At 42.4% G+C, this 27,267-nt stretch overlaps 2 protein-coding genes across 4 annotated transcripts; one reads left to right on the top strand and one right to left on the bottom strand.

Annotated features, from left to right (window-relative positions):
* Nucleotides 1–300: 300 nt before the first annotated feature.
* Nucleotides 301–4,621, bottom strand: inab (internexin neuronal intermediate filament protein, alpha b). The gene is made up of 3 exons (XM_084004013.1): nt 3,572–4,621; nt 3,002–3,126; nt 301–2,835 (listed from the first exon to the last, which is right to left on the bottom strand). The coding sequence occupies exons 1-3, from the start codon at nt 4,604–4,606 to the stop codon at nt 2,556–2,558; spliced, it is 1,440 nt and encodes a 479-aa protein (XP_083860139.1). The 5' UTR covers nt 4,607–4,621; the 3' UTR covers nt 301–2,555.
* Nucleotides 4,622–7,246: 2,625 nt separating this feature from the next.
* nt5c2b (5'-nucleotidase, cytosolic IIb) lies at nt 7,247–26,880 on the top strand. 3 transcript variants are annotated; one of them, XM_084006661.1, is made up of 18 exons: nt 7,247–7,473; nt 10,715–10,834; nt 15,450–15,523; nt 20,163–20,280; nt 20,569–20,664; nt 20,779–20,870; nt 21,078–21,135; nt 21,751–21,844; nt 22,833–22,886; nt 23,032–23,115; nt 23,226–23,267; nt 23,383–23,490; nt 23,648–23,714; nt 23,815–23,985; nt 24,229–24,280; nt 24,581–24,641; nt 24,989–25,165; nt 25,317–26,880. In XM_084006661.1, the coding sequence occupies exons 2-18, from the start codon at nt 10,734–10,736 to the stop codon at nt 25,554–25,556; spliced, it is 1,689 nt and encodes a 562-aa protein (XP_083862787.1). In that variant the 5' UTR covers nt 7,247–7,473; nt 10,715–10,733; the 3' UTR covers nt 25,557–26,880. The 3 variants fall into 3 exon arrangements, with proteins under 3 accessions (XP_083862787.1, XP_083862788.1, XP_083862789.1); XM_084006662.1 differs by lacking the exons at nt 7,247–7,473; nt 15,450–15,523 and having other exon boundaries at nt 10,794–10,834; XM_084006663.1 differs by lacking the exons at nt 7,247–7,473; nt 10,715–10,834; nt 15,450–15,523; ... (1 more) ...; nt 20,569–20,664; nt 20,779–20,870 and having other exon boundaries at nt 21,589–21,844.
* The last annotated feature ends 387 nt before the right edge of the window (nt 26,881–27,267 follow it).

Here is a 27,267-nt window from a genome sequence, read left to right as displayed (position 1 = left end):
TCAGTCACTTCTCTCTTATATTAACCTATAATATTGCACTATAACATTGCCTTGTTTATTTATTGAATTAGATTTTGTACTATTAACTTGAATCTGCAAAATAAATAGACACCAAATGAATGTATATTCAGCATTTCCCACTCTGGAAAGTAATGGAGTAGCATAAAATAGAAATAGTACCGTAAAGTACAAGTACCTCAGGACAGGATAGTCCTTAAGTACAGTACTCGAGTTGTTTCTAGACCACTAAACGTGGATGCATATAAAATAAACACAATTAAATCATTTTCAGCCTCAATGATGTCAAGTCTTTATTGATATATATACGGTGTCATACAGCAATACATAGTAATAACAGTAAAGAGAATAGCATGTCAACTACATTCGATCCCTATGCGTTTGTTGTCATGGTAGCTCTAATAGAGAGACAACAATGATTAAACACCCCACTGAACAGAAGCATACACATCACACACATGGCCAGAAAAAAGCTGCTGGTGTTTTAAGGCATTTTGCATCCTACAGTTATTTCTTCTATGGCTAAGTCTTGATTGTTGATTTTTGTATCGGTGCTGTATTTTCAGTTTTTTTTTTCTTTCTATGAAGCGGTTTTGCATGTGCGCTTAGAAAAGTTTGGCAGTGCAGTGGTAGGTTTGACATTTGCAACCATGAACCAATCATCCATTTGTTATAGCTGTACACTATAAAATGGCGCTTATGTTTGTAAGTTCTCGGACATTTCTTCTGCTTTACACCGGAATGCAGTCATCTATAAAACAAAATGCCTAACTTTCGGATTAACTCATGATAACAGGCCACTGTGTGGCGACACATAGTAACTCACTACAGTACTAAGATAGGTATCACACGCCTCAAGTAAAACAACAGGAAAGCCACTTCGGAGCAGTCTGCTGTACAATCAGTAGGTTTTTTTTTTGTGTGTTTTCGTTGTAAGTGCAGTTTGTCAGGGTGTGGGCCGCCGTCGGCCAGCAGCAGGAGAATGAGCTGTGTGAAAGTTGGCAGTGCACGAGCAGAAAAAGCAAGCTACACGCCGCTCATACTGAGAGATTTCTAGCAGTGAGGTTTGTACTACAACAGACGTTTTATCCAGTCATGGCCACAGCTGTACAGAGAAAGGTCGAGTTATTTCGAAACACAGTGTGATGTGACAGTTTGCGACTGAAGTTGTGATGCATTTTGACAGTTGATGGCATTGTTTTTCTTCTGGCGGAGTGGTATGGTATGAATTCTGGGGCTCTAGTATGTTTCCAGCATCATGGATGGCACATGGGAAATGGTGTTGAATATGATTCATCGCAACCAGATCATAGAGAAGCTTGCACATATGTGCTAAAGCGTCAATCAGTATTTGATCGACTGAATTGATTGACTGTTTTCGAGGGAACGATCATTTCCTCTTTCTTATCATATTAGCTGATAACGGTGTTTTTGTTTAACTTTTCCATTTGTCCTCTATAGCACATTTTGGCATCCCTATATAAGTGCCTCAAAGCGGATTTTCACTTCTTATCTTCATAGCATCGACGCCTGCCTAAGTTACATTCTGCGGTAAAAGTTATACAACATAGCCTACAGGCTAACAAGCGCATGTCTATTACAGTTATTAATGAGTGTTGTGATGACGCTCGGCATTGATGGTGAAAAGGCCTGAGCCGGCCTTTAACGATGAAATTGTGTTGAATGATTCCATGCAAGCATGACATCTACATACACCATGCAAATTCTGCCTGATTACTACATTTGTTCTCTTGCTCGCTTCAAATCTCATTCAAATAGCTACGAGAGGATCCACTCTTGAGAATGAAACTTCACCAGGAAGTTCAAAAGGAGCTGGAAGAGGAGAATCTTCCACGCCGTTGATCATGCAGAGCTGATAAACCGGGGTCAAAAAAGTTGTGCGAGGACACGTTTTGCTTATGAACTCCATTTTGAGGAAACTCTAAATAATGGCTCAGCAGTACAATATCATACATTATTGTTTATCTTGGCTGGTTTCCTTCAGCTGTAGACTATGTGCTTTTTTTTGTATTGTATAAGTGGATGCAAACACATGCTTCCATTGGAATGTGTCGACGGTATCTCACGGCTTGTGGTAGTAGTGAATGACCCGAGTTATTATCTACCGTGTTTCAGGTTCTCATATTGATAAACCATCAGCCCAAAGTGCAACGGACCAGTTGAATAGTATATTTTGAAGGACCATACTTCTGTATGTGATGCTACCTACAGTGCTTGTTATTGTTTGATGTTGAGTGTGTGAAAGAGAAGGGAGGGGGGATGGGGGGCACATATGCGCTGTGGTTTTGTATAGAGTGACGGTAACAGTAGAGTTATAATAGATTTCCTTCGGGGGGGTCACATGTGGGGACAAGGAAAGATAAACCCACGTAAAACAAACTCTAGAGCCCACACATCCAACAATTCACTGTAATCTAATGTAATGTAAAGGCTCTGGGTTTGTTTTAGCGTGGGAACTGTAAAGAGGTATGGGTTTGCAGGGTCAAAGGGTCAAAGAACAAGCTTACAGCGGGCTCTTAGTTTTTCTGAGTGGTGGGAACGTCGCCGGCTTCTGGCTGCCTCTCCATCTTCTTGGTGGTGGTGACCACGGTCTCCTCATAGACTTCACGCTGGGACACCTTGCCTGCAGACTTGCTCTGCTGGTCCTCCTCCTTGCCCTCCCTCTTGGAGCCCTTGCTGGAGCTGGTGTACATACGGCTCTGGTAGTTGTAGCCTTGGCCCAAGCTTGTGCTCATGGAGGAGCCGGGATAGCTGATGCCTGTCCCGATGCGAGTCTCCTCCCCTTCCAGGAGTTTCCTGCAGCCAAGACGATGGAGGTAAGACAGGATAGCAACGAGTAGCAGCATTGTCAAAAGGGTGAAAAGTTCCCTCCTACGTTATGCTTGTATCGTAGTGTTTTTAGATTCCTTTTTATAGAGGTTATCATATTAATGTGTGAGTGATCTTTGAGAGAGAAACCAACCTGTAAGCTGCAATTTCAATATCCAGCGCCATCTTGACATTCAGCAGATCCTGGTACTCCCTCAGGTGACGAGCCATTTCGCTCTTCGTGGCCCTCAGATCATTCTCCAGCTCTACCATGTTATCCTGAGGATAATCAGACAAATAAAAACATTAGGCTTCAAGATTTTTTAAAAAGTACAATAGTCTGTGAGTGCATTTCTTGCAGAGGAATAAATGCAGTGTCCAGACAAAGACCTCTGTCTGTCCGATTTTTAGCCTGCTTGTTTTCTATCGAATTTGATTAATTTATGAGCCAAATGCGGTGAAATGTTTGTCTTGAAAACGCACATCTCAGCTGGGAGCCGTGAAGAACTGAGCACATACATCAGTGGGCGTTGTCAGATGCAGCTGCTGAGCGGGCGCTCCCAGGGGAAGGAGTTTCAGCACCAAGGACAGAGCTCAGCTGCTACACATATTGTTATTGCTCATACACTGGATTCATTACCATTTAAATGAACTTTCAGGACTGAAAGAGAGGTTGATTATATGATTTAGATACGCGGTTAACAAGCCATTAAAATGTGATTACCTGGTAGTTTCCGATCTCCACGTTGTTCCTCTCCTCCATCTCCCGGAGCTGCTTTTCCAGAGACTCGTTGGTTCCCCTAAGACTCTCTATCTCGATGGTCTTGGACTGCAGCTGCCTCCTGAACTCCTGGAGTTCCTCCCTGCCGGCGCGGATGGCGTCATTGCTGCGGGTTGCCTGCTCGGACAAGTCGGCGAACTTGGTCTTGTACCACTCCTCGGCGGACTGCAGGTTCTTGGACGCCATGGACTCGTACTGGCCTCGGATCTCCTTGAGGGCGGAGGTGAGGTCCGGCTTGGCCACCTCCATCTCCACGGACACCTGCGCGGCGTTCATCATCTCCGTCAGCTCGACCACCTCCTCTTCGTGCACCTTCCTGAGGAAGTTGATCTCGTCCAGCAGGGACTCCACCTTCTTCTCCAGGTCCAGGCGCACCATGGTGGCGTCGTCCACATCCTTCTTAAACCCCTTGAGGGTGGCCTCCGCGTCCTCGCGGGCGCGGTACTCCTCTTCGTATTTGCCCCGCAGCTTCTGCAGGTCGTCTTCGATGCAGTCCCTCTCGATGACGAGCTGGGACTTCTCGCCGTTGATCTCCTCGAGCTGTGAGCGCAGCTCGCGGATCTCCTGCTGGTAGAGCTCGGCCAGGCGGGACGGCTCGGTCTGCCGCTGACGCAGGGCGCTCAACTCCGTCTCCAGCACTTTGTTGTGCTGCTCCAAGTTGCGCACTTTGTCGATGAACACCGCGAAGCGGTCGTTGAGCCCTTGCATCTGCTCCTTCTCATTGGTGCGGACGATCTTGAACTCATTGTTGAGGACGTTGCTCTGCGTCAGGTCGAAGTTCTCCAGGGGCAAGCGGCCGGACTTTCTGCTGTACGAGCCCAGGGAGGAAACGTTGCTCCGGGATACGGATGAGGACCGGTAGCCTCCCCGGGAGAACGCGCTGCTCGTTGTGCGCGACGGAGACGCATAACGGGGAGACTCCCCGAAAATCTTCCGGTAGGAGGAGGAGGAGGAGAAGGCATCAGATCCGTAGCTCATCTTGGCTTGAATGGAGAGAGAGCAGAGCAGTGGGCGCTTCTTCTTTATATAGGGGGACCAACCCAGTCACTCACGAATGCCCCACGGTAACGTCCCGACTCGTTCGTTCCACGTGACCCAGGTAGCCCAATGTGTATATAACCACTGCTGAATATTGGGCGATGTGAATTTCCTCAACAATAATAGCCTATAAATATAAATAATTTATTAAATATATAAATGCATCTGCAATAAGTGGTCCATATGTTCTTTGTGTGGAGAAGATGGAACTGTCCATTTTTTTATTTTTTGGCGCAGTGGTGCGTCAGTGTTTGGTCGCTTGTTGCACATTTACTTTAAACAGAAATAAATAATAGTTATTCTCCTAGAAACAATTATTTAGCTTTTGGTGTTGGGGTAGCCTGTCCAGAAAAAAATACAAATAAAAAAAACAAGTATCTTTCAAAGAACCCCAACCCGCCCTATATCCAAGTTTACATAAAACTCACACGTGATTTTTAGGCAGAACAATGATGTTACACTTGAAAAGTTGTATTTGTCGGCTGTAGTTGCAACTAGCAGCTGACAAGATCACAACATTGCAGCGACACTGTCTACAGTGTCCGACAACATTCTCCACAAATCAACATAGTTGGTTTAAAGTGAAAGGCCAGGTGTGTTTGGTGCCTCGTCGTCTCACACGTCTGAAGTGATAACGAGGCGAGAAAATGTACTTTGTGGAAGGACAGAGGAGAGAGAGCTTTTAAATCAATATGAGTTTGTTCATGCTGCGACAACCTTCATCCTATGTCATATTGTTGGCCTTGAGGTTGCTCTTTGGAGTTAAGAGTCAAGATCTTGATTGATAGTGAGTATTTATTCTGCATGTAGCGTTAAGATCGTTTCAGCTTTCTTTGGTGCTGAGTTTGAGCGACATAGCATCCCACTGACAGGCCTTTGCTGCCCTCTGTCGTCAAATTGCAGCACTGTATTTTAGGTCCACTTGGACTTGGTTGTTATAATAGTGCTATAATAGTGAATACAGCCTGGTCGCTGCTGGATGTTCAGGTGAATTGATCATGGATCAACTGGTGAACTGATAGATGGGGGATAGTGATTCTCCCAAAAAGGAAGCATGGTGCCAAATCAAGATATTAATGCAGCATGTACTAACATGAGACCCAGAGAGGCCCCTTAATTGCCCTGGAGATATTTTCTGCCCTTTTCTTGAAATTGGTGCTGATATCAAACAATGATTCAGAGTCTGAAACAAGAGAATGTTGCCCTGCAAGCCAAAGTAAATACGCTTGTGGAAAAAGAGGCATGCAGATATAATCACAATGTCAATAAAAAAAACGTGTATTCCCTAGATTATCAATAGAAATTCCTTTTTGACTTTGTGCTGTGGAAATCTTGGAAGCCATAAATGAAATACTGTCGCAGCCAAGTGGAGATTTGCCTCAGGACTCAGGCTGACCTAAAATCTAAAGGGTGAACATACTTTCAGCTCTTTGTATACTTAATTTAAGAAAAGTGAGGCAGGACAATGTACTGTTTGATTCATTTACAAAGTTTTGATGTGTGGGAACTTAATTTATAAGGAAACCAGGCTGGAAGAGACTCACGTGCCTCACTGTAATTGTTCAATATCCAGAGGTGGAACTGACTAACAACATTTAGTATAATTCTGAGGTAATTTACTCAAATATTTCCATTTTATTGACTTTTATTGATTCATACTTCCCCTCCACTGCATTTCAGAGTACTGTACTTTTGTTTGCATAAAATACTATACAGTGTTTTATTTTTAAACTATATTTTATTGAATGTTGCATACATTTCACAGATACAAATAGACAATCATAATTAAACAATAAACATATTTAGACATGGTTTGCAAATAATGAAAGTAAAAGAAATACATATCTATCAAAAGATAATAAAAAAAAAAAGTATCAGATAAGATAATATGCACACCCAATAAACTCCAATAAAGGTTTCCACGTTTGTTATGTAAGGGCCTGACTCCTAGGTTGGTAATCACTGATTATGTAGTTTATTACTGATTACTAATCAGTAATAAACTACATCCACCTCGACCAGAAACTAGAGTAAAATGCTATGTATGCAATGATTGCAACAGTATGTCATAAATAATAAAACATCAGTCACAGGGGCATATTTCCTGCAGAACAAGTACTTTTATGTATTTATATTTTGATGATAATAAATGCAGGGTTTTGCAGAGTGTGTTTACACTGCTGTATTTTCCGCACTTTTACTTAAGTGAAGGATCTGAGTATTTCTTCCACCGCTGATGATATCCATCACAGGGCACAATGCTATCAGATGCATATCAGCGCCTGAACAGTTGTGAATGCAGCGAGCAAACATCAGACAACGTATCTTGACAATGTGCTTGCTGTTGTTAAGTTGTATAACATTACGCCAGTTTCGAATTGAGTAGATTACCGAAGTTTGCCACCATAAAAAAACGGATGCAACCCGTCAAGGCGTCTCTACCTCGTTGCATATACTGATGACAGTTGCAAGACCGCAAGAGGTGTCACGTTTCAGTGCCACGACGACACATAGTCCCGCCTCCTCTTTATAGACAGATAAACAGCGCCCCCTGAACGTCTCACAACAACAGCTGTTAGCACAGGCAGAGAGAGAGAGTGAGGGGGAGAGCGAGTGATAGAGAGACAACAGCAAAGAGCAGGCTTAGCAGCACCGCTCATCTGCTGCCTGGCTTTTTTACAGTGAAGACAGAAAGAAGAAAAAAAAAAAAACACACTAGCGACCGTTCTCCAGACTTTTACACGGGAGACGCAGGGCGCATGCTCAGACTCACTGACGGTGCAGTTGTTTTATCCGGGAACTCAGAGGTGAGTACAGTAACGTTAACGCGGCTAAGCGCAGGGAAATCTGGAGACGACGCTGTGTGGCTTTTCGCTTTTGCGTCAAAAGCCTGCTAACGCGTTAGCTTTGCCCCCCCGAATCACTTTTTGGCTGTCCTTTCTTCGGCAATGTCAGGTGAAAGAAGAGCCCGACAGAGGCTCGCCGGAGCGGGCTGTTAGCTAGCTTTGACGCTTCAGCGAATAACCGGACGCTGTTGGGTACGTTATCCCCCGCGAACAAGGGGGTTTTCCTCGCTGCTAGCTTATAAAGACACTTTTACACTAAGTGAGCTGAAGATAATCTCCCGGCGTTCGCAGTTTGTTTCCCCATAAAGCCGAAGGTAATGCTCAAGCATTGTAATGTCATCCTAAAATGAGTGACAGTTAGCGTTAGGTGCAGTGTTGTCCGAGACGATCGTCGACCCGGGGCAACAAAGCCCGTTACAAGTTGTGTTATTACCTTGTTGTTTTCAGTTGATGTTTGCAGTCGTGCGGGGTTTCTTACTGCTTGGCTGTGAATCTTTCCCAAGCCACAGCTCCCTTCAGACCCCAGTGGACCCGGTTCACACAACGAGCCACGGTGTCATAAAGGCGTTATGTGGAAATAACAAACATGCATTCGGATTAGAAACTGAAAAAATAGGTTTACGCTTTTGCTAACTGTGTTATTCCTTACGAACATGTTCCAATTATCTTATAATATCAGAATCCAGGAACAAAACAATATTGGAAGGTTGTGTTTACTCTCCTGCAAAGCTTTCCCCTTCTCTATAGCTGTGGTTGTTGACAATTCACTACTGCCTCAATATGCCTCACTTGCTTTTGTGCTGCCACCAATAACAAGAAAGCAAGCCTACCCCCTCTGCCTTTTCTATCCTGCAGCACAGATAGACAGTGATAGAATAGTGTCAAAAAACACAACCTCACAAGACTCACCTTCCACTAAGGCAGAAATTCATTAGGGTGTCCATAGATTGTTGTTTTTCTTCTTGGGGCTCGCCTATTTGGTCTGTTAGTGTGATATATGACCACCCCCCCGAACCTCAAAACACACCGGCGCCTGTGAAAAATGCACCATTGATCATAGCCAGAAGTGGTAAAAACAGAGATTCTCTTTAGATACTCAACTTCCCGATGTTCCTCGAACGCATCATGTCTGACGAACGGTTCCGTCTCAAAAAGCAACCAAATGATTTGCTTAAAATTGGGATAGTTGATCAAAAATACATTATTTTACACGTCTCGTTTGAAATTTCGAAGACAATCTAACATTTGCACGAACTAGATCCTTAAAAAAAAACATTAAACGTTGAGCTCCTCAGCGCAAATAGGAAGCCAAGATTGAGTCGGCTGAGGCAAATAGTCACGTGACAAAAAACTACAAGCCAAACTTCCAGTGAACTTCTGAACACAGCACCGACCAGAAATTGTGAAATGCAAATTGTTCTGTACAATACTAGTAACACTTGTGATGAAAATGTAGCTTATGGATTCCATTAATTTAATTAAAGAAATTCAGCTTTTTTTCTCAATCTTTTTTTTCTTTCTTTTTTCCTTTTAGCAAAAATTTCAGAGATTGTTTCATCAACTTTTGAGCCAGTCTCAATCATAGCTTAGTTTTTTTTTTACTCTGCCTTGTTAGTGAGACGGGATGTTTATGTGCCAGGCTCCACCATCATAATATGGTGCATTAGACAGACCAAGATGGATTCCAATAATTTGCCCTGTCTCCTAAATGAACTCAGTGGCCCCACCCGCTGACCTCTCATATAGAGTGTGTCCCCCCTGACCCATCCTCCGCTCCCCCACCATGACCTCTATTTGCAGTTCCAGCACACCACAGGAAACCCCCAAACTGATTAATGATGATTAAACTGGATCTTTTGTGTGATTTATATCTTCTTACGTTGAGCACAGCACATATATTAAAAAAATAAATAGATACGTGTAATATTTCTACAGGAAAGTCTGTCACAGGTGGACAGAGGTACTAATATTGGTACAAATACTCCTTAGATATTGTTCTTTTAATACATTCCATTAGCCACACAAATATCAAGATGGCTGCTACTTTTCTGAGATGGCTGCCAGTTCCAACCCAGAAATTTGGGGCAACTAATTGTACATTATGAAGGATCTTGCTTTCTAACCGTCATCTCAAGATTTCTATACCTGTACCCACTTTCTGCTATAAAAAGTGGTCATAAAGATGGACATGCATTTCCAGTGCCATCTCCAATGTAAACTCACTGGAGTAAATGTTGTCTTTTGTCAAAAGGAGACAAAGGAAGCTTTCAAATCACCATCAATATATCATCCAAGAAAACATAATGACTACACCGTGATTGCTACAATGTGCCTCTCTTTCAAGCCATCAATGGACTCTTGATTGTTTTTGACTCAACAAGCCAAGCTCAGCCAGTATCTACCAAAATAGAGATGAAGCCAACGTGAAGCTTTTGGAAAAACTTGATCCCTTTTACTTTTTTAATTGCAAAAAGTTGCCAGCAACTAACCAAGTGTGAATGCAAATTTGAATACTGTGGAAATGCTACCACTTTTGTCTTCTTGCTTGCATATCACTGTGTAGCTGCAGATGTAAAGGTCAGGCTCCGTTCTAACCCGGAGCATAGGTTACATGATTATGCGTATGTATTTTCTCTAACAGAACAGTTGATACTGGATTCCAATGGAATTAAATGTTATGTTATTTAATGTTTAATGACTGCATTTTACATGTTGTATGCTACGCAGTATAAATAGTATGTACAGTAGTAACCAAAAGATAATAATAAGATTAAAAAATAAGATAATAAACTGTTATCTATATGCATATTTTTCACGTTACTGTTTTATTTTGAGTAAATGGCAGACGGAGATATAAAATTATCATTCAACACCAGAATCATCAAAATTAACATTGAAATTGAAAAAAAAACGAACAAAATGCAGACAGCCGTTTTTGAAAATGGCAGCATTCCATTTTTAAATTTACATGGCTAATGGGATTTTTCCAAAGTATGACCCAAGAGGTACAAACTGTCCAGATTTGACCGATTGTTTAGCTTATCTGCTGTACCATTTGTGTTGCAAAGAAAAGAACGATAAAGCTCAGTTGCTCATATTAAGTAAACGCCTTCTGAAATAATAGCATTGGGTCCTGTTTGTCTTTGACCTCATATTTTTCAAATTGAGCCCCTCCAAATGTGCTGCTTTTCCTTCTCCCCAGACACTGAAACCTTTTAAAGATGACAACTTCATGGAGCGACAGACTGCAGAACTATGCGGACTTGCCTGCCAACATGGACGGACTGACAATGAAAAAATACAGAAGAGATCCGTACCACAGGTGAGGAACACGCTGCGGAGATGCGATGCACATTTCTGATGACCTGAAACTACATCCATGTTTTATGAGCAGCCTCCTCTTGAGCTGTGAATATAAGTTACAGTGAAACGCAAATAACAGTCACAGAGACTTTTACTTTGAAGACATTTGTGATTAATAGTCAGCTCACACAAGTTTGCAATCTTAAAAAAAAGATGAATTTGTCAAAATCTCAAAATCAATACAACAAATCCCAAATGTGGATAAACTGCTTCTGCAACAGGACTCTTCTTTGGAAGTTAAATGTTTCTTACATGGTTAATCAGACTCGGTACAAAATAGCTCATATTCCAGCTTCAAAGATTGACATGTCAGCCATGTAATTTCCATGCAGAAATGTAGGCAATAAAGTCATAGTATCTGTAATCTCATGGAGGAAGATAAAAATGGACATTATACATTATTAAAATCACGACTGGGACCATTAATGCCTTGATGGAGTCGGGTCCGCTGCGCTCCGTTCTTCCCCTATCACCAATCTAACCATCAAGGACATTTAGAGTAATAGGAAGAGCCTCATCAGGTCATGACACTTATATAATTCAGGTTTTGCTGGTTCACACAGTCAACCGTGATCTGGGTGTGGTTTTTCGACTCTTGCGCAAAATTCCCCTCTGCTTTATGAAAACCTCACCGGGCACCTGAGGTCCCGGGAGTGAGTGCATGAACCCAAAGCTTGTAGTTTGCCTGAAGCCATAACGTTACCCAGCACATTTACTGTTTATCGTATTGTTTTTATACATAGTTGTGTTATTCACTCCCACAATAGGAGAGTTTTATAGATAGACTTCCTTGTTCTTATACCTGTCGAGTGGAAACGCCCTGTTGTCATCCTCACTGGGAGGCTCATGCAAGGAGGCTTTTAGTAATAAAACGTGCACTGCAGTTCAATGTTCAGTGCACGTCCACTCATCTGTTCTTTCACATCATTATATAACACACAAGGCTCTCAGGGTCTGTGAAACCCTCATCTGCTAGTTCTGCAGGCGCTCTGATCTCCACCCACACACATGCAGACAATCCAACGTGCAAAGGTACAAAGGTGGGGTTGAACTCGCTAAGACACTGTTCTTGTGACAGTAGTTCTGTTTAATTAAATGATTTGTGGCTTTGCCATTCTCGTAAAACATTAGAGGCCATTGAAGATGTCATTATGTTTTAGTTGTTTTTTGTTTTTACAAGAAAAATTCATTTGAAAAACAGATAAAACAGACAGTGCAGAGTCACAAGACATGACATTATCTCATGACAGTATGTTCACAATAGACAAAGTCCATTCCTTTAAAGTAAGAGCTCAGCTGAAACTATGCAGCCTGACAGTGAGCTGTGTGTCGCATAGCAGGGGACTTACGACTCTGCAACAGTACAGATAAACCTTCTATCTCAGGGAGCCGAATTACTGTCTGTGTGAGATTAGAGGGCAATGGAAAAAATCTGTTTGATTGTCGCACAGCTGACGCCGAGATGGAGTTATGAGTTGTTAAGGGATTCTGTCGTGGGCGCGGTGTGGTGAGGCCCATGTGGGATATTTGAGGCAATGGTGTTGTCAGCAGGACCAAAGTCTCTGGTAATGAAGCCGCCCCACCCAGTCAATGTGGGCGAGCATGGGAGAGGCATGATCTCACCTATGTTATGATTTATGGCCGTCCTTTACTGCACTTCCCACATGCATTGAGCCAGAGGTCGTGTGTGAAATAGAACAGGTTTAGATTTAAATCCCTCTCTGTGAAACGTCCGTGCTCGCTCAATGCTGAGAAACACTGACAATAGTAGTACATGTTTGTATTGAGGTGAACCTCTGCTGTAGTCAGACTTTATTCTAAGGAATCTGACTAAAGCCATCAGATTTATACTTTTAAAGCAACTAAATACCTAGATAAATAATAATCAATACAATTATGTATTATTAAATGGAAGATTTAAGGGTTTTGGATTTGAAGTCACTCATCTGAACTTGTTTTTCTTGGATCATATGACTGATTATTTCCTTGCTAGCCTGATTGTGTTTTCTTCATTTTTGGTGTCTGAGCTTTTGACTTGACAATCAGGTAGTCAATTGCCTGTTTTCATTTCCATAAAATACATCCATGTGTAATAAAACATAAAATGGAAAAGATCTGACACCCATGGTGACCTTGGAGACTTTATTCTTGAAGTACCAGATCTCAGATTGAACCGGATCTCAGCATGGTAAGCAGCTGTTGCTCCGGGGCAGCAGGGGTTTGCTTGATTCCACCGGACTTGTGATTGTTCTGGATGTCTTTGAGGGCGCACAAACATCATGCTGCACAACAACAACCCCCCGACTGACAGCAACCCAACAACAGAGAATGACGCGGAACGGCCACAATCATTTTTGCAACAAGTCAGAAAATGTCTGAATGGCAAGAAAGCAAAGAGAGGGAGAGAGAGTGAGAGGGGGGTGTGCATTGTTTGTGGCTGTCCTGTTGTAGCTGGAGCAGGTCGGAGAGTCAAACTGAGGTTTAATTTCGCACAGAATGCATCGCCAGTCGTCTGCTGGACTAACATCTAAGTGGGAGCTTGTTCACTATGGATCAGCCGCCAGGTATTTCACAGTTTGATGTGGGGATTGGAGAAGATGAGAGAGTCATTGTCACAGATTAACGAGAAGATAAGTTTCTGTTTCGTATCACGTCAATGTGCTCGGGGAGAGATTGATGTAACCTTGTTTCTCTTTCAGTGTGACATGTTTCCCTGAAGCAGATTTATATCTTATTTCTAGCCTGACTAAATATTGACCAGTGTGGAGAGATATCTAGCAACTGTCACAGATGCCGAGGATAAGATATGTAGGTCTGTGCCAGTGGAGTGGCATGAGTCTTTTCTGTGGAAGTCCTGTCAACCAGGCTATGTAAACAATGCCTATCACTGTGACTGCTGTGGACCCCCAGTGTGTCCTGATTGATTTATGGGTCAGCACAGTGTAGCTGCATGTTTCCTGGAAGACTGTGCTCAGAGCTGAGTCTGTGGGGTTTCACCATCCCCTGGTTGAGGGTTTTGTAAACTTCCTGTGGTTTCATCAGCAACCGAACTCAAGACATGTAGTTTCTTGTGTTCGGTGGTTTCATCAGCAACCGAACTCAAGACATGTAGTTTCTTGTGTTCGGTGGTTTCATCAGCAACCGAACTCAAGACATGTAGTTTCTTGTGTTCGGTGGTTTCATCAGCAACCGAACTCAAGACATGTAGTTTCTTGTTACCCAGTTTAGTCTTGCGTAATTATATGGCACTGTTTTAGTTGGAACCGTGAGTTTCTGATGCATGGTTAATTGAAATATTTCAAATTATATATTGATGTAAAATACAAAAAAATATATATTTGGTCTCTCAAATTAAGGCATTGTTAAGTACAGTCTTGTGAGATTCAGTATTTTCAGATATTGTCACCACTAGGGGTGTGAATCTTTGGCTTCACAGCGATTCGATTAACGATACAGTAGTTGTTGATTCAAGGACAATTTTTTGTTGTTGTTACAATTCGATTCAATTCTGTAAATTGTAACCAAAATTCTATATCCATTAAATAAACATGCAATAATGCGAGTTAGACTATCTGTATTCTTCTGAAAGGTGAAAAAATAAACAGACCACAGAATTACTCATTTAACATATTTATTCTATAAAAAAGTAGTAATATTTTATGCTGAATACAAAAATGTAATGCTCAGTTATTTTTAACATTTTGCTGGCAGGGGAGAGAGTGTCTTAAACGTATTAAAACATTAATCATAATTAAAAATTAATACGATAAAATGCATTTATAAAGATTTTTGGTGAAGCCAAAACGATTCATTCTATTTATTTATTTTAGAAGATTTAGTAGAATCTATAGGACTGACAATCGATTCATCGATGCATCGAATGAATCGTTACAGTCACAGATTATCTTTGCCTTGATATCTATCATTTAGTTTTTCCTAAGCAATGTTTCCTAATCCCTGAGAATTACCACCCTTATTGTAACACAAGCGGCTTCCCTCATGTGGTTGTCCTCGCTTAATAGTAAGCCTAAAGTTAAATGGGCTATCTCTCTTTAATAGTTGTAAAACTACCACACTTTGTGCTTGAGTAACCATTATTTAATAAAAACATAGGTTAAAACTTATACAAATTTGATTTGATTGATTCCAGATGATTAAATAATGCTCGACGCAGCACCATGTTGGGTTTATATTGGTTCAACAAGCCCGACATTGAATGCGACTGTTGTTGTCGTTGGCAGAAAAATGCTAAACACAGTGTGTAAATGTATGTTACAAATCTAATGCCACTGTGATGTCCATATCAAATCAAATTAAACATCTTACAGCTTTCAAGCTACTTCATTGTGTGTGCAATTGGCTTATTGAGTTGTAGCAATGTTTTTGGTGCATTTTCACATTACCAGCGTTTTATTGATACTGAATAGACCTATTATTTGAGCCCACAATCAGGGTTATAATAGGTCCATTCAGTGAGTGACACAGCACCTTTTGAGTCTGCCAGAATAAATGCTGATCTTATTGTTGGACATTGCATTGCAACTAAAACATTTACCTCAACTTGTTTCCTCCAGAGTGTTTGTCAACAGAAGCTTGGCAATGGAGAAGATTAAATGCTTTGGCTTTGACATGGATTACACTTTAGCAGGTAAGTTCAATACACAAATCATCACTGCTGCTGAAAAAAAATGTTGCTTTGTCTTGTTTTATCTTTTTATGAAAGTAAGGATGATGGAAGAATGCAAATAATTTGCTGGTTTGGTCACAATCTGTTAAATGTGAAGATTGAGATGCTAAATGGTAATTAAACTAATCAGTAGTAGCCCTACGCTCTACTGTATGGATTGTCCTTCCTGTTGTCATATTAATAATGTAGACTTGTCCAAAGAGCAAATGTCCAGACTGATTAAATGGTTCAGAGTTGCAACAAATTCATTCATCAAAAAAAAGATGCATTGATTAAAAAAAGAAGAGATAATATTTCGTTCATGCCACGGTACGTTTGGATTTTGAGTGACTTTCTGATTCATCACCTTTGGAATCTGTGAAAGTCACATCTCTTGTCATTGATTGTCCTTTCACCTGATGGATGAGTTTTAAAGTCTACGGCACTTTAAATATAACAAAAACGCTAAGCATCTCCGCCTGGCACTCAGTCGAATCCTACTGACCTGTTGCTGGATGAAATTATCCCGATTTTTCATGCCTCTTTGCTCTGTGACTCAGCTCCAGTTTTTGGTCTTACCGTCTCTATAAATATATCCTCATTGACTTTGAAAAGCAGGTCACGTTTGTTTGTCGAGTTCAGCAGTGATGGCTCCCTTGGGAACAGGGATCACTCGTAGTCCCTCTCTGGCTCTGTACCCCGATCCCTCTTCAGACTGCAGGAGATTTTACAGACGCTCAGCTGTTGACATGACTCTCTTTGTGGGCGCTCATAACCTAGCGTTAATGTTTACTGGAAGCGTGGCTATCGTGTGTCGTTTGGTGGGTGTGCAGGTCTTGATCACAGGGGTACTCTATCAAGTCCAGGGGGCTGGTAGTGTCAGAGTGTCACTGGAGTATTTGTTTAGGGGGTGTTAAAGGTGGTTCAAGTTGTATGAGTAAGAGTTGTATGAGGTAGGAAAACATCTAGCATGGTTCCTGATTGGCTGGGAGGAGTTAATTTAAGTTATGTATCCTAATTCGTTGGATATTTCATTTGCAAGAGCAAATCCAGGCATATCTGTTGTTATTTTAACCAATAACCAACTGTATAACCAATGTGATATTGGTAGTCCATATACTGGGATTTTATCTATTTTAGCCACTCCTATTGTTCAGTCACGTTACACAGTTCATTGCGATGGTGTTGTAAAAGAACTCGAAAAACGTATAAACAGAAATCTTATTCAACATTGACATTTGAGCAATATGTTTATTTGCCACCTTATCAAGTCCAAGAGGTGAAGGCTGATATCTATGCAAGACGACAGCTAGGACACGGCTGCTGTGCTGTGATGCACTTTTGCTAAAAGTGAATCAGCCAGACACGTAAAGATCAAACTACAACTATCGCAGTGCATGCGTATACATCACACATTTTGCAATATTTTATAAGACTGCAAGCTAAATCAACATTGTGTCATCTATTCTCCGTGCTCCGAACAGGAGTACATAGTAGCCTGCAGAAAATGTTGCTCAAACACACAATTAAACCCAGATTGCATTGAGAGCAGCACAGAGTTTTGTCCTAGTTTTTCCAACAGATTTTGGCTGGAATGTAGGTCCCCGAGGCTGCGCTTAAGTTCTCTCCTTTTTTCCACAATATGTTTGATGGTGTCATAAATTTGTGGCAAGGGCCTACATTTGCGTATAAGTGGCCACGGATAAATTAAGACACTTTATAGGATTTGGGTTTAGCGGTCTATTAGTAGAAGGGTGCAGGTTGTTTACCTTGTGTGTGAGAGGGGGGGCATTACATTTAGGTCTAAGCTGACCTAGCCTCCTAACTGGAGAGACACCGCACACTTCAGCAATTGGAGCAGCGGGGGTATAATTAACTGGCAACAACCTCATCAAGGTAACAGATCTGTGGAGCTAAGGCCGCTTCTCGCCCCACTTCTAAGTAGATGTTTACGTGTGTGTGTGTGTCCATGAGTGTGTCCATGAGTGTGTCCATGAGTGTGCGTGTGCATACTGACAGCATGAGAAATATGAGAAGGGGTTAGCTTACAGCGAGGGGGGGGGGGGGCAAAGACCCATATAAAACAGAAATGCAAGAAAGTCAAGGACACTCCGAGCAACAATAACACAATATGTTCCGGTATGCACACAAATGACCCTCATCCTTTTCTCTAACATATGTTGACAATATTTTCTCAGATGCCTCATTAACTGAAATATGCAACTTTCCACGGTTCCCAGTGTGGCTTTCATGGAAAAAACGGATACAAATAACTTCAGACCTCTGCTCAAGCCTTGAAACGTGTGAAAGAGTGACGGGCGTCTAGAATTACCTTTGAAAGGGACACACTTCGGGCTACGGGTGTCATGTGTCTGTGTGGATTTTCTTTTAAGAGGTGCTCGTTAACTAAGTTGACGAAGTAAAATGGTTTCCTTGTCATTAAGGTCACAAAAATCAGCTGATGTGATTTGCGACTGTGGTGGGTTTCGTTAAAAGCCTGTCAAGAACCGTTTTGGTGACGTCACATGAGAGATTTTCTGTATTTGTGTTTTTCTCTGTGCTCTTCTTGCCGGTCTGGGCTCAGGGTGGGGTGCAGGGCTCAGATGAAAAAGGTGATGTCATGTTTTTCTGTCAGATTTAGTGGCATCTGAATGAAAAAAGCATATTCACTGAGTTTGAAACTCTTAATAAATAACAACTAACTATGCTTTCACCCCTAACCCCTAACTTTTCCTGATTGAAATACGGCATTTAATGTAACAGAAACATACCTGAGGTGTGAAACCAAGTTTTGTGGTACTTAAAAGTCCTAACTTGACTCAAATAATGGTTGCCATATTTGCTTTGATGAATGACAGGACTATATTGTGAATCACACGGCCAGGATAACGGTGACATGAAGTGTTTGGGCTATCATCCCATGCCTAATGACTAATAAGGGGGGGTGACGTGGAGGAGGAGAGGCAATTAGGTGGTGTACACTACTGCTCTGGGCACAAGGCCAAAACCCTCAGTTTGCTGGGAGACCTCCACGGGGGGTGATGGAGGGGGATTGAACTGTGAGAGGTTACGTGATTATAATGCAGAAACAGGCTTACAGAGGGGGTCTTAACAGAAGGACAAAGCTTTACTGAACTCCAGCTTTTCCTGTAACTCTGTGCAACTCTGTGCATATCCATTACGCTTCCTTGTGTAACCCAGTATTAGACGCAAGTGTGTACACTGATGCGTTTTGCAGAGTAGGACACAGATGTTTTCCTGTTTGTCCTGTAGTGCTGTTCCCCCACTAACTGTCCTCTATCCAAGCTTCATCAGGCAGTATTTCTTCCCCCTCCAGGGTCCTTCCGCCGCCCAACTGGGAGTGTAGAAAGCAGGCAACAACACAAGTGCATTCTCCCATCGTATTTATAACATCTGACATATTCTTTTCCCAGTGTCACATAGCATTTCAATCCTCTGACAGCCTATTCTGAGACCAGCATCAATCTGCTTTTTTTTTTTTTTTCTTTTTTTTTTTCAAGCACCGTCCCCTGCCTTTGGTAAATATCTGGCTCAGTTAGTGACAGGGGTGGGGGCTCGTCGCCACTCTCAGCAGGGCTCATTAGAGCGGCTGCTGAAGGTTGAGGGACTTTTCATTTTCACGCCTGATCCTGTTTCTTTGTGGATTTGCGTGCAGAACATAGAGGCCCTTGTTGATGGTGAGAAGAGAGAAGGGCAACGAGTCTGTGTGAAGGGGGGGGGGGGCGATGACGGGGGAGTGAGAACATGTCAAAATACTGAGACAACACCACAGACTCAATGGAAGAGGCCTTAGAGAAGTCTCATGTAGGTGTTGCGTAACACGAGTGAGCTCCACCACTCTATGTCACCAATGTAACGTTGTTTGTTGTGTAATCACAGCGTCAACAACATGCCATGTTCCTCATCTGTATACACAATACAGTGTCTATGGAAGTTTTACATGTGCGCCACTGTTAAGCGGGTGGTGGGGTTCTGGGAGATATGGAAATCATTATGTTTTTAAGCAAATACCTCAACATCAATGTCGCAAAAATATTGGATGGTTGACACAGTTGGTTATTTTCATTATCTGTTAATATGTTGTTAGGTTATTTTTCAGATCCATCAATTCATTGTGTAAAAAAAATAAAATAGTGAAAAAATAGTGTATTTTGTCCGACCAACAATCCCAAGCCTAAATATATTGAAATGACGATGACTTAAAACAGAGAAAAGCAGGAAAAAAACTCACTTTTTTAAGGCTGAAATCAAACAATGGTTGCCATTTTTGCTTTGATTAACATAATTATTCACCATCAAATTTCCTGTAGATGAATTGTCTAGCGACTCATGTATTAATCGACTAATGGTCTGCTCTAATTCCCTTGACAGTGACTAACAGTGACTAACTATAGAGCAAATCTTCCGAATAATCGGCTGAGTAAGCCAGGACTAAAAACAATTCAATAACTTGCAAGTAGCACGGCACCACCGCTTTAAACGTCGACCTTGCACTTTGTGTGAGATTGCACACCAAAGTGCACTGTGGCATCACATGTGTTGTGCTCCTCAGTTGGGGTAAGTTGAGTAAACTGTGTGTGTGTTTATGTTTCATTTCTAGTGTACAAGTCGCCGGAGTACGAGTCGCTAGGTTTTGAGCTCACAGTGGAGCGCCTGGTTTCCATCGGTTACCCCCAGGAGCTGCTCAGCTTCGTCTACGACCCGTCCTTCCCCACCAGGTCAGACCAATCACACGCCGCCACACGGACACGATGATGATGACGTTGGCCAACTGCTTCTTTTATTGCCTCATCATGAGTCCCTTGGAGGATGTAACCTCCTAGGATAGATCTAGGATGTCAAGCAGGGCTCTGGGAAAAATAAGACACTCTGGGAAAATACCTCTCCGTCTATACTAATAATCATTTTAATCACATCACAAACGATAGCATTTAAAATGACAGACGTTATGATCAAGAGATAAGATTTGTGGACTTATGCAAACATGAATTTCCTCCGACTTTCAGGGGCCTTGTGTTTGATACCATGTATGGAAACCTGTTGAAGGTTGACGCATACGGTAACATTCTGGTCTGTGTCCACGGATTCAACTTCCTCCGAGGGTGAGTAAATAATCACGCTGTATGTCAATCTTGTATATTTCCCTGGCGTTATCTACATTTGTGTGAGCGCAAAAACAAATTCATCTTCGTTCTTTGCCTTTTCTCTTTTCCCAGCCCTGAGATACGTGAACGGTACCCAAACAAGTTCATCCAGAGAGATGACACAGAGCGCTTTTATATCCTTAACACACTCTTCAATCTGCCAGGTAAGGTCTCTGAGCACAGAGGAGAACGCCGTCCATGGGACTTATAACGAGAAATTAAACAAGGAAGAAACCCCGATTAAAAGCTGAATATCACAGTGCATTATGGGAGGTCCGAGCAGAAACCTCTACCTGCCGTTTGAAGACAGAAGTGTGATCGAGTTGCTTCGTTACTGATGACTTCTCCTGGTGTTTCTGTTTCCTTCACAGAGACCTACCTCTTTGCCTGTCTTGTGGATTTCTTCTCCAACTGTGACAGATACACAAGGTAACGGGCTATAACTAGTAGCGCTATCCATCACGCAACAAGTTTCTGGGCACCGCATGGTGACACAAAGACAGTTGCAAGCCAAACTGGGTCAACAGCAAGCCCTGCAGCATGGGAGGGTTCCAGGTGTCTCAACCGCTAATCTAAGCTAATTGTTTTAAAATGGAAATCAAACAGGAGTACAGTCAAAAGACCCCACATTTTTCGATAACAGTGATTTGTTAATCTCCTCTACTAATTGTAAAAAAAAAAGCATGGGAATCTTATCTGAATGAGATATGAATGAACAATGTTCTCACTAACTCTTTAAAGAGGATGACATCTTGGTATCGCTATACAATAATCTTTAAGTTGTAAGGAGATAAAAACAAATGGCCTGTAAATCTGTTGAGGATGTAATCTGGAATGGCTGCATGTCCTTTGTCCTCTGAAACCTGGTTGTTGGTCTTTTAGGGGGAGAATGCTTTCCTGTTTGGCTGGGGACCCCTCCAACAAGGGAAGGCTATCCCATTTAAAAGCAAACAAAAAACAAATGTCATGTTTTTGAAAACCTTCTGTAAAGCTGTGGCCTGTCCGACGGCTGTGTACGTGTGCGTCTCTGCTCCTCTCCCACAGCTGTGAGACCGGCTTCAAAAACGGCGACCTCTTCATGTCCTACAAGAGCATGTTCCAGGACGTCCGCGACGCCGTCGACTGGGTCCACTTCAAGGTGAGACATCTTCTGGGGTTGGGGTTTTTTACCCCTCAGTGTGTCACTTGGTGAACTGGCGTGATGTGTGCTTAGTGCTTCACATGAATGGGCATGAATATGCTCAGTGTTGATGGAAACCTGGCTTTTTAGATTTAGACGGATTTAATAGTTTGTAGGCCTGTTCAATTAATCGTTTTTAAATCGTAATCGCGATTATGTAGTTCGGACGATGTTAAAAACGTGAAAATCGTAAAATCGATTTTTTAGTTAAGTTAAAGTTCTGCACTTTATTCATTTATTTTTGTTTAATGGACACACCTTAAGATACATGTGAAAGTGAGGTTTTTATCTTAATCCCAAAGGGATTGTTTCTTTTTTTGTTTTTTTTTGTTTACAAGAGATCTACGAGAAGATAACATGGAGCAAAGCCAGATGGCAAAAGTTCATAAATTGTTCTTTATATTAATCCCTTGAGGGATTTTTTTTTAATAAGAGCAAGGTTTGCACTCAAATCCCAATGGGGAAATTATTTGCAAAATGTTCAATAAAAAACGGCATATTTGATCTAATTTCTTTGCCTTTTCTCATTTCACAAAATAATCCTAATTGAAAATCGGATTTTGAGAGAAGAAAATCTGGATTTTATTTTTGGCCAAAATCGAACAGCCCTAATAGTTTGGCATTTGTATTATACCAAAAATGACATACGATGTCTGCTGTCATCTGCTTTGCTATCACGAAACAAACCAGAGTCCATCTCGTGACGGGGCGGCTTTTTTTATCTTGCTTAAAAATCTTGCTTAGTCATCACTCTGCTGCTCTTTACTCTTACACATCCAGCTTTTAAAAAAAAGAGCCACTAAATACTACAAGTCCTCACGTGTGACTGTTGCTTAACTGTTACTGAATGAAATAAACTGCTATTGATGCCTAACTTAGTAGTATTTTGCAAACTGTGTAATTAATTTGACTCGAGATTTTCAGTGTTTTCTCCCGTGTCTCCCAGGGTACTCTGAAGGAGAAGACTGTGGAGAACTTGGAGAAATATGTAGTGAGAGATGTAAGTAGTTCGTATTCATCTAGGTCGCCCACCCACACAAGTGCACACACACACACACACACACACACTCTTGAGAGACTGGTTTGTAAAGAAGCTTAAAGCGTCAGCCTTTTTCCTTCTTTTTCTTCTCCCCTGTTCCCACCAGGGTAAGCTGCCTCTTCTCCTCAGCAGAATGAATGAAGTAGCCAAGGTTTTCTTGGCTACCAACAGTGACTACAAATACACTGATGTGAGTACAGGCATGCGGTGGTAAGACAGATCATGATGATTTTTGGTCTGTTGACTCTAAACACCGCTGCGTTTGGTTTGACTGTCAGTCTGTACGTTGTGTTCCTACAGAAAATCATGAACTACCTGTTTGACTTTCCCCACGGCCCGAAGGTAAAATATAACCTTTTCCCTCCTTCCCTTTGATCGCACTGTGTTTTCTGTGTGCAGGTGAAACACACATCTTGTGCTCCTTTATGAACGTGTGACTTTCTGTGTTTGCATCCAGCCCGGTACCTCCCACCGGCCTTGGCAGTCCTACTTTGATCTGATCCTGGTGGACGCCAGGAAGCCGCTGTTCTTCGGCGAGGGTACGGTGCTCAGACAAGTGGATACGGTGAGCAGGCGATGAATCCTCAGACAGAAGACGTTACTGAATGGTTTACTGCATGTGTGCACGCCGACGTATCCTGATGTGTTGCATCTCAGCTTTTTTTAAAAAAAAACTGTGACTCTATGATTGTGCCATCTGACGCATGTGTTCTTCATTTCAGGCAACAGGGCGTTTAAAGATAGGAACCTACACAGGACCTCTGCATCATGGCATAGTCTACTCTGGAGGTGAGACTCTAATTTCCCTTCAGCCATTCATTCTTTGCCCTAGGGTTTAATTGCGTAGCAGCATTTCAGCTCATTTAAATGGATCGGCATGCTCCTTCAGGTTCCTCAGACATTGTGTGCGACCTGCTGGGGGCAAAGGGCAAGGACATAGTCTACATCGGAGACCACATATTCGGAGACATCCTCAAGTCCAAGAAACGTCAAGGCTGGAGGACATTCCTGGTCATACCCGAGCTGGCCCAGGAGCTGCACGTGTGGACCGACAAGAGCTGTGAGTCGGTGGACGAACACATTAGACATCAGAGTAACTACAGGGACCTGAACTAGAACAGCAGCCACAGAAAAAGACACGATTAGCACATCAGCTAAACATGATAAAGATCATATAATCAATAGGTACACAGTCAAATTGCTGACTCATATTTAGAGAGATAACTAGAGCTAACTAATGCTAGAACACTGTATATCACTTTAAATCTACGTGACATTCATCCTCTTCTCATGTTTTTTCCAGCGTTATTTGAGGAACTGCAGGGCCTGGACATTTTCTTGGCAGAACTCTACAAGTAAGAACTCCCCTCCCTTCACATGTCCCCCCAAGTCCCTCCTCACCACGTGTCTTACACCGGTTTTGCTGCTCTTTGCTCCCTGCAGTGACAAGAGTGTGTTTGAGAGAGAACAATTAGGTCAATAGGGTAAAGTCGAAATGGTCGGCTCTCGCAGGCCTGCCTGATAACCAGGTTCACTGCTATTTATAGCTCGCCGCTGCACCATCTCTTCGACACGTCACCTTTCAGCACACTTGATATCAATTTCCTCCCCCGCACTCTCACATCCTTCACGTCTTTCTCCCCGTCCTTCCTCAGACATCTGGACAGCAGCAGCAACGAGAGGCCGGACATCAGCACTATTCAGAGAAAAGTCAAGGTACAGCCTTAATCACCTCTGTTTCTATGACGACAAGGGTCCACATGTCCACATTGGCTGCCTAGAGACGACCTAGTCAATGCCCACATATACAGTGTGTTTGATTTGTTTGATTTGCATGTACTATAGTCTAATCATTTACAATGATCCACTCTGTCAGTGGTTTTTGAGGTGAGTGCTGGTTCAGTTCTATCAGTTGACAACCACATCAGCATCCCTGATAAAGATATTTAACAGGGTTTCCTGGGTTAGGATAGTACATCCTGTTCCAAGTGAGTGAACATATCTTGTATTTTTTGGCATGGTTTTGCAGGCTCACCAGTGTCTTTTCTTCTCGGCTTCTTTAGAAAGTGACCCACGACATGGACATGTGCTACGGCATGATGGGTAGCCTTTTCCGCAGTGGCTCCAGACAGACCTTGTTTGCCTCCCAAGTGATGCGCTACGCCGACTTATACGCAGCCTCCTTCATCAACCTGCTGTACTACCCCTTCAGCTACCTCTTCAGAGCAGCACACGTACTGGTGAGTCCCGGACCGCACTTAAAGGGGAACTCCATGTGTGGATACAGTGTAAATGTGAGTCTGCTGGTTGAACAAAGAGCTGGCTTTTCCCGTACGTCGGCTTGTGTCGCCAAGATGTTTTCTCACACTTTCCTCCCTCCCTCCTCCCCAGATGCCGCATGAGTCGACGGTGGAACACACCCACGTGGACATCGACACGGAGTCGCCGCTGGCCACACGCAACCGCACCCACTGCAGCGACTGCAAGGACCTGGAGTGCAAACGCAGCCAGCTGACCCGCTCCTTCAGCGAGATCAAACCTCCCAACCTGTTCCCCCAGACCCCCCAGGAGATCACTCACTGCCACGATGAGGATGATGACGAGGAGGAGGAGGAAGAGGAGGAGGAGTAGTAGTAGTAAGCTGGACATGGAAAAAGAAAAAGCCACGTTCCTGTTTCTGCCTTCTCATGTTTCCCAGTAGAGTTGGGTAGTTATCTCTGTCAAAGTGAGGCAAGGAGGGAAATCATCTGCAGTGTGTTTGTGTATCAACACTGTATGCACACGCACACACATACTGGAGATTTCTGAGGAGAGTTAAAAGGACCACTTTTCAAAAGGGACAGATCATATGACTGTCAGAAGACTGCATGCATGCTCCTCTTAAACCAAACTTCCATTCTTCATTATAAATATAAAACAAAAGTAACTTTATGATTTTAAATGAATTTATTATGATTTCTGTATTTTTCCCCCCCGTCATACTTTAATCCATCAGATACAGGTCAGTAAACTGTAGTTTTAATTGTAAGAGACTAATCTTGCTGACACAGTATGCACATTATAATCAAACAAAAAAGCACTGTTCAGTCACAGTTTAAAAAAAAAAAGATGCACATACTGTATTAAAAAAAATGTTTATGCAACATGGGAACAACATTTAATTTTTCATCCGTTTAAAACATTTTTTTTCTCTTTTACTAGTACTTTGTTCTAACATGTATGCAAGGGTGTGTGTGTGTGTGTGTGTGTGTGTGTGTGTGTCTCCTACTCGGAGTGCGACATCCTGAGTGACGGTAAGCAAAGAATCCACTTGTACTAACCTGAAGCACAGGAGCACTGAAGCACAAGTTGGTGTTAAACATGTATTTTTGTTTGAAGTTTGGTTGAGAGAACACCTGCAACACGAGTGGCTCTTGAACTGACGCTTCGTTATTTAGCAACAATGAAGACTGTAACCGTATTTCATGCCAATAGACTCTATGACAAGTCTGGAGTAGTGTTTCGGGAAATAGTTGTCGGGGTGAATGGTTTAACCCACAAGCAGCGAACATGCAGTATTTTTTTCTGCTCCGGTTATTTTAGGAAGATGAAACGGTTTTATTGCGGCAGCGTAGATAACCAGCTCAAGCAACAAAGAGGCGGGTGAAATGATCTCTGTCAAGCGTGTAGGAGTGTGAAAGTGACCGCAGTATGCAAGGGAACGAGGTTTCTTTCCAATGTAAGACTGTGATTAGCTTCGTTTATCTCTTGGGATTTGGGGCTTTGTCGGGTGTTTTTCTTTTGTTTTCTTCTGTTTTGTTTTTTTTTAAATCTGCCGACTTGTCGCAGTCATCTTCTGCAGCGCTGTAACGGCAATCCTAATATTTGCTAAACAGTAGTGAATTGTGTGAGTGTGTGACATCACCTTTTCCAACAGAGCCCTGCACACTTCAACTTAAAGAGCACAGAGAAAGATTTCACACAAAAAAGTTTGTGTTCATGTAAGACCCCGTCACCCACAGTGGGAAGCTGATGGAGAAAATCTGTTTTAAGGGCCTTTAACCCAGGTATTACTGGCATGTCCATTTGTGTCTGTGTAACACGTGTGTCCTAATGCATCAGTGTTCGTATGCAGAACACTAAGAGAGCTGCCTGGATTTTTCTTTCTTTCCCTTTTTAACCTGTGTATCCTGTACGTTAACTTTCCTTTTATATTTAGCCATGATATCAGTCCTGTAAGTGTTGGATCGGCTCTTGACTCCGGCCACAAAAGGGACACGCCGTCTACTTTTTGCAACATTTTTGGTTTGGCTTGATGTGGTTTAGCGAAAGGTTCATGTGTTTAATTGTGTGGTGATTCATT

This window comes from Eutrigla gurnardus, assembly GCF_963514095.1.
Source record: "Eutrigla gurnardus genome assembly, chromosome: 3".
Taxonomy (NCBI): Eukaryota; Metazoa; Chordata; class Actinopteri; order Perciformes; family Triglidae; genus Eutrigla; species Eutrigla gurnardus.
Note: the sequence above shows the minus strand (reverse complement) of the source record. Positions and strands in the feature narration are given on the sequence as shown.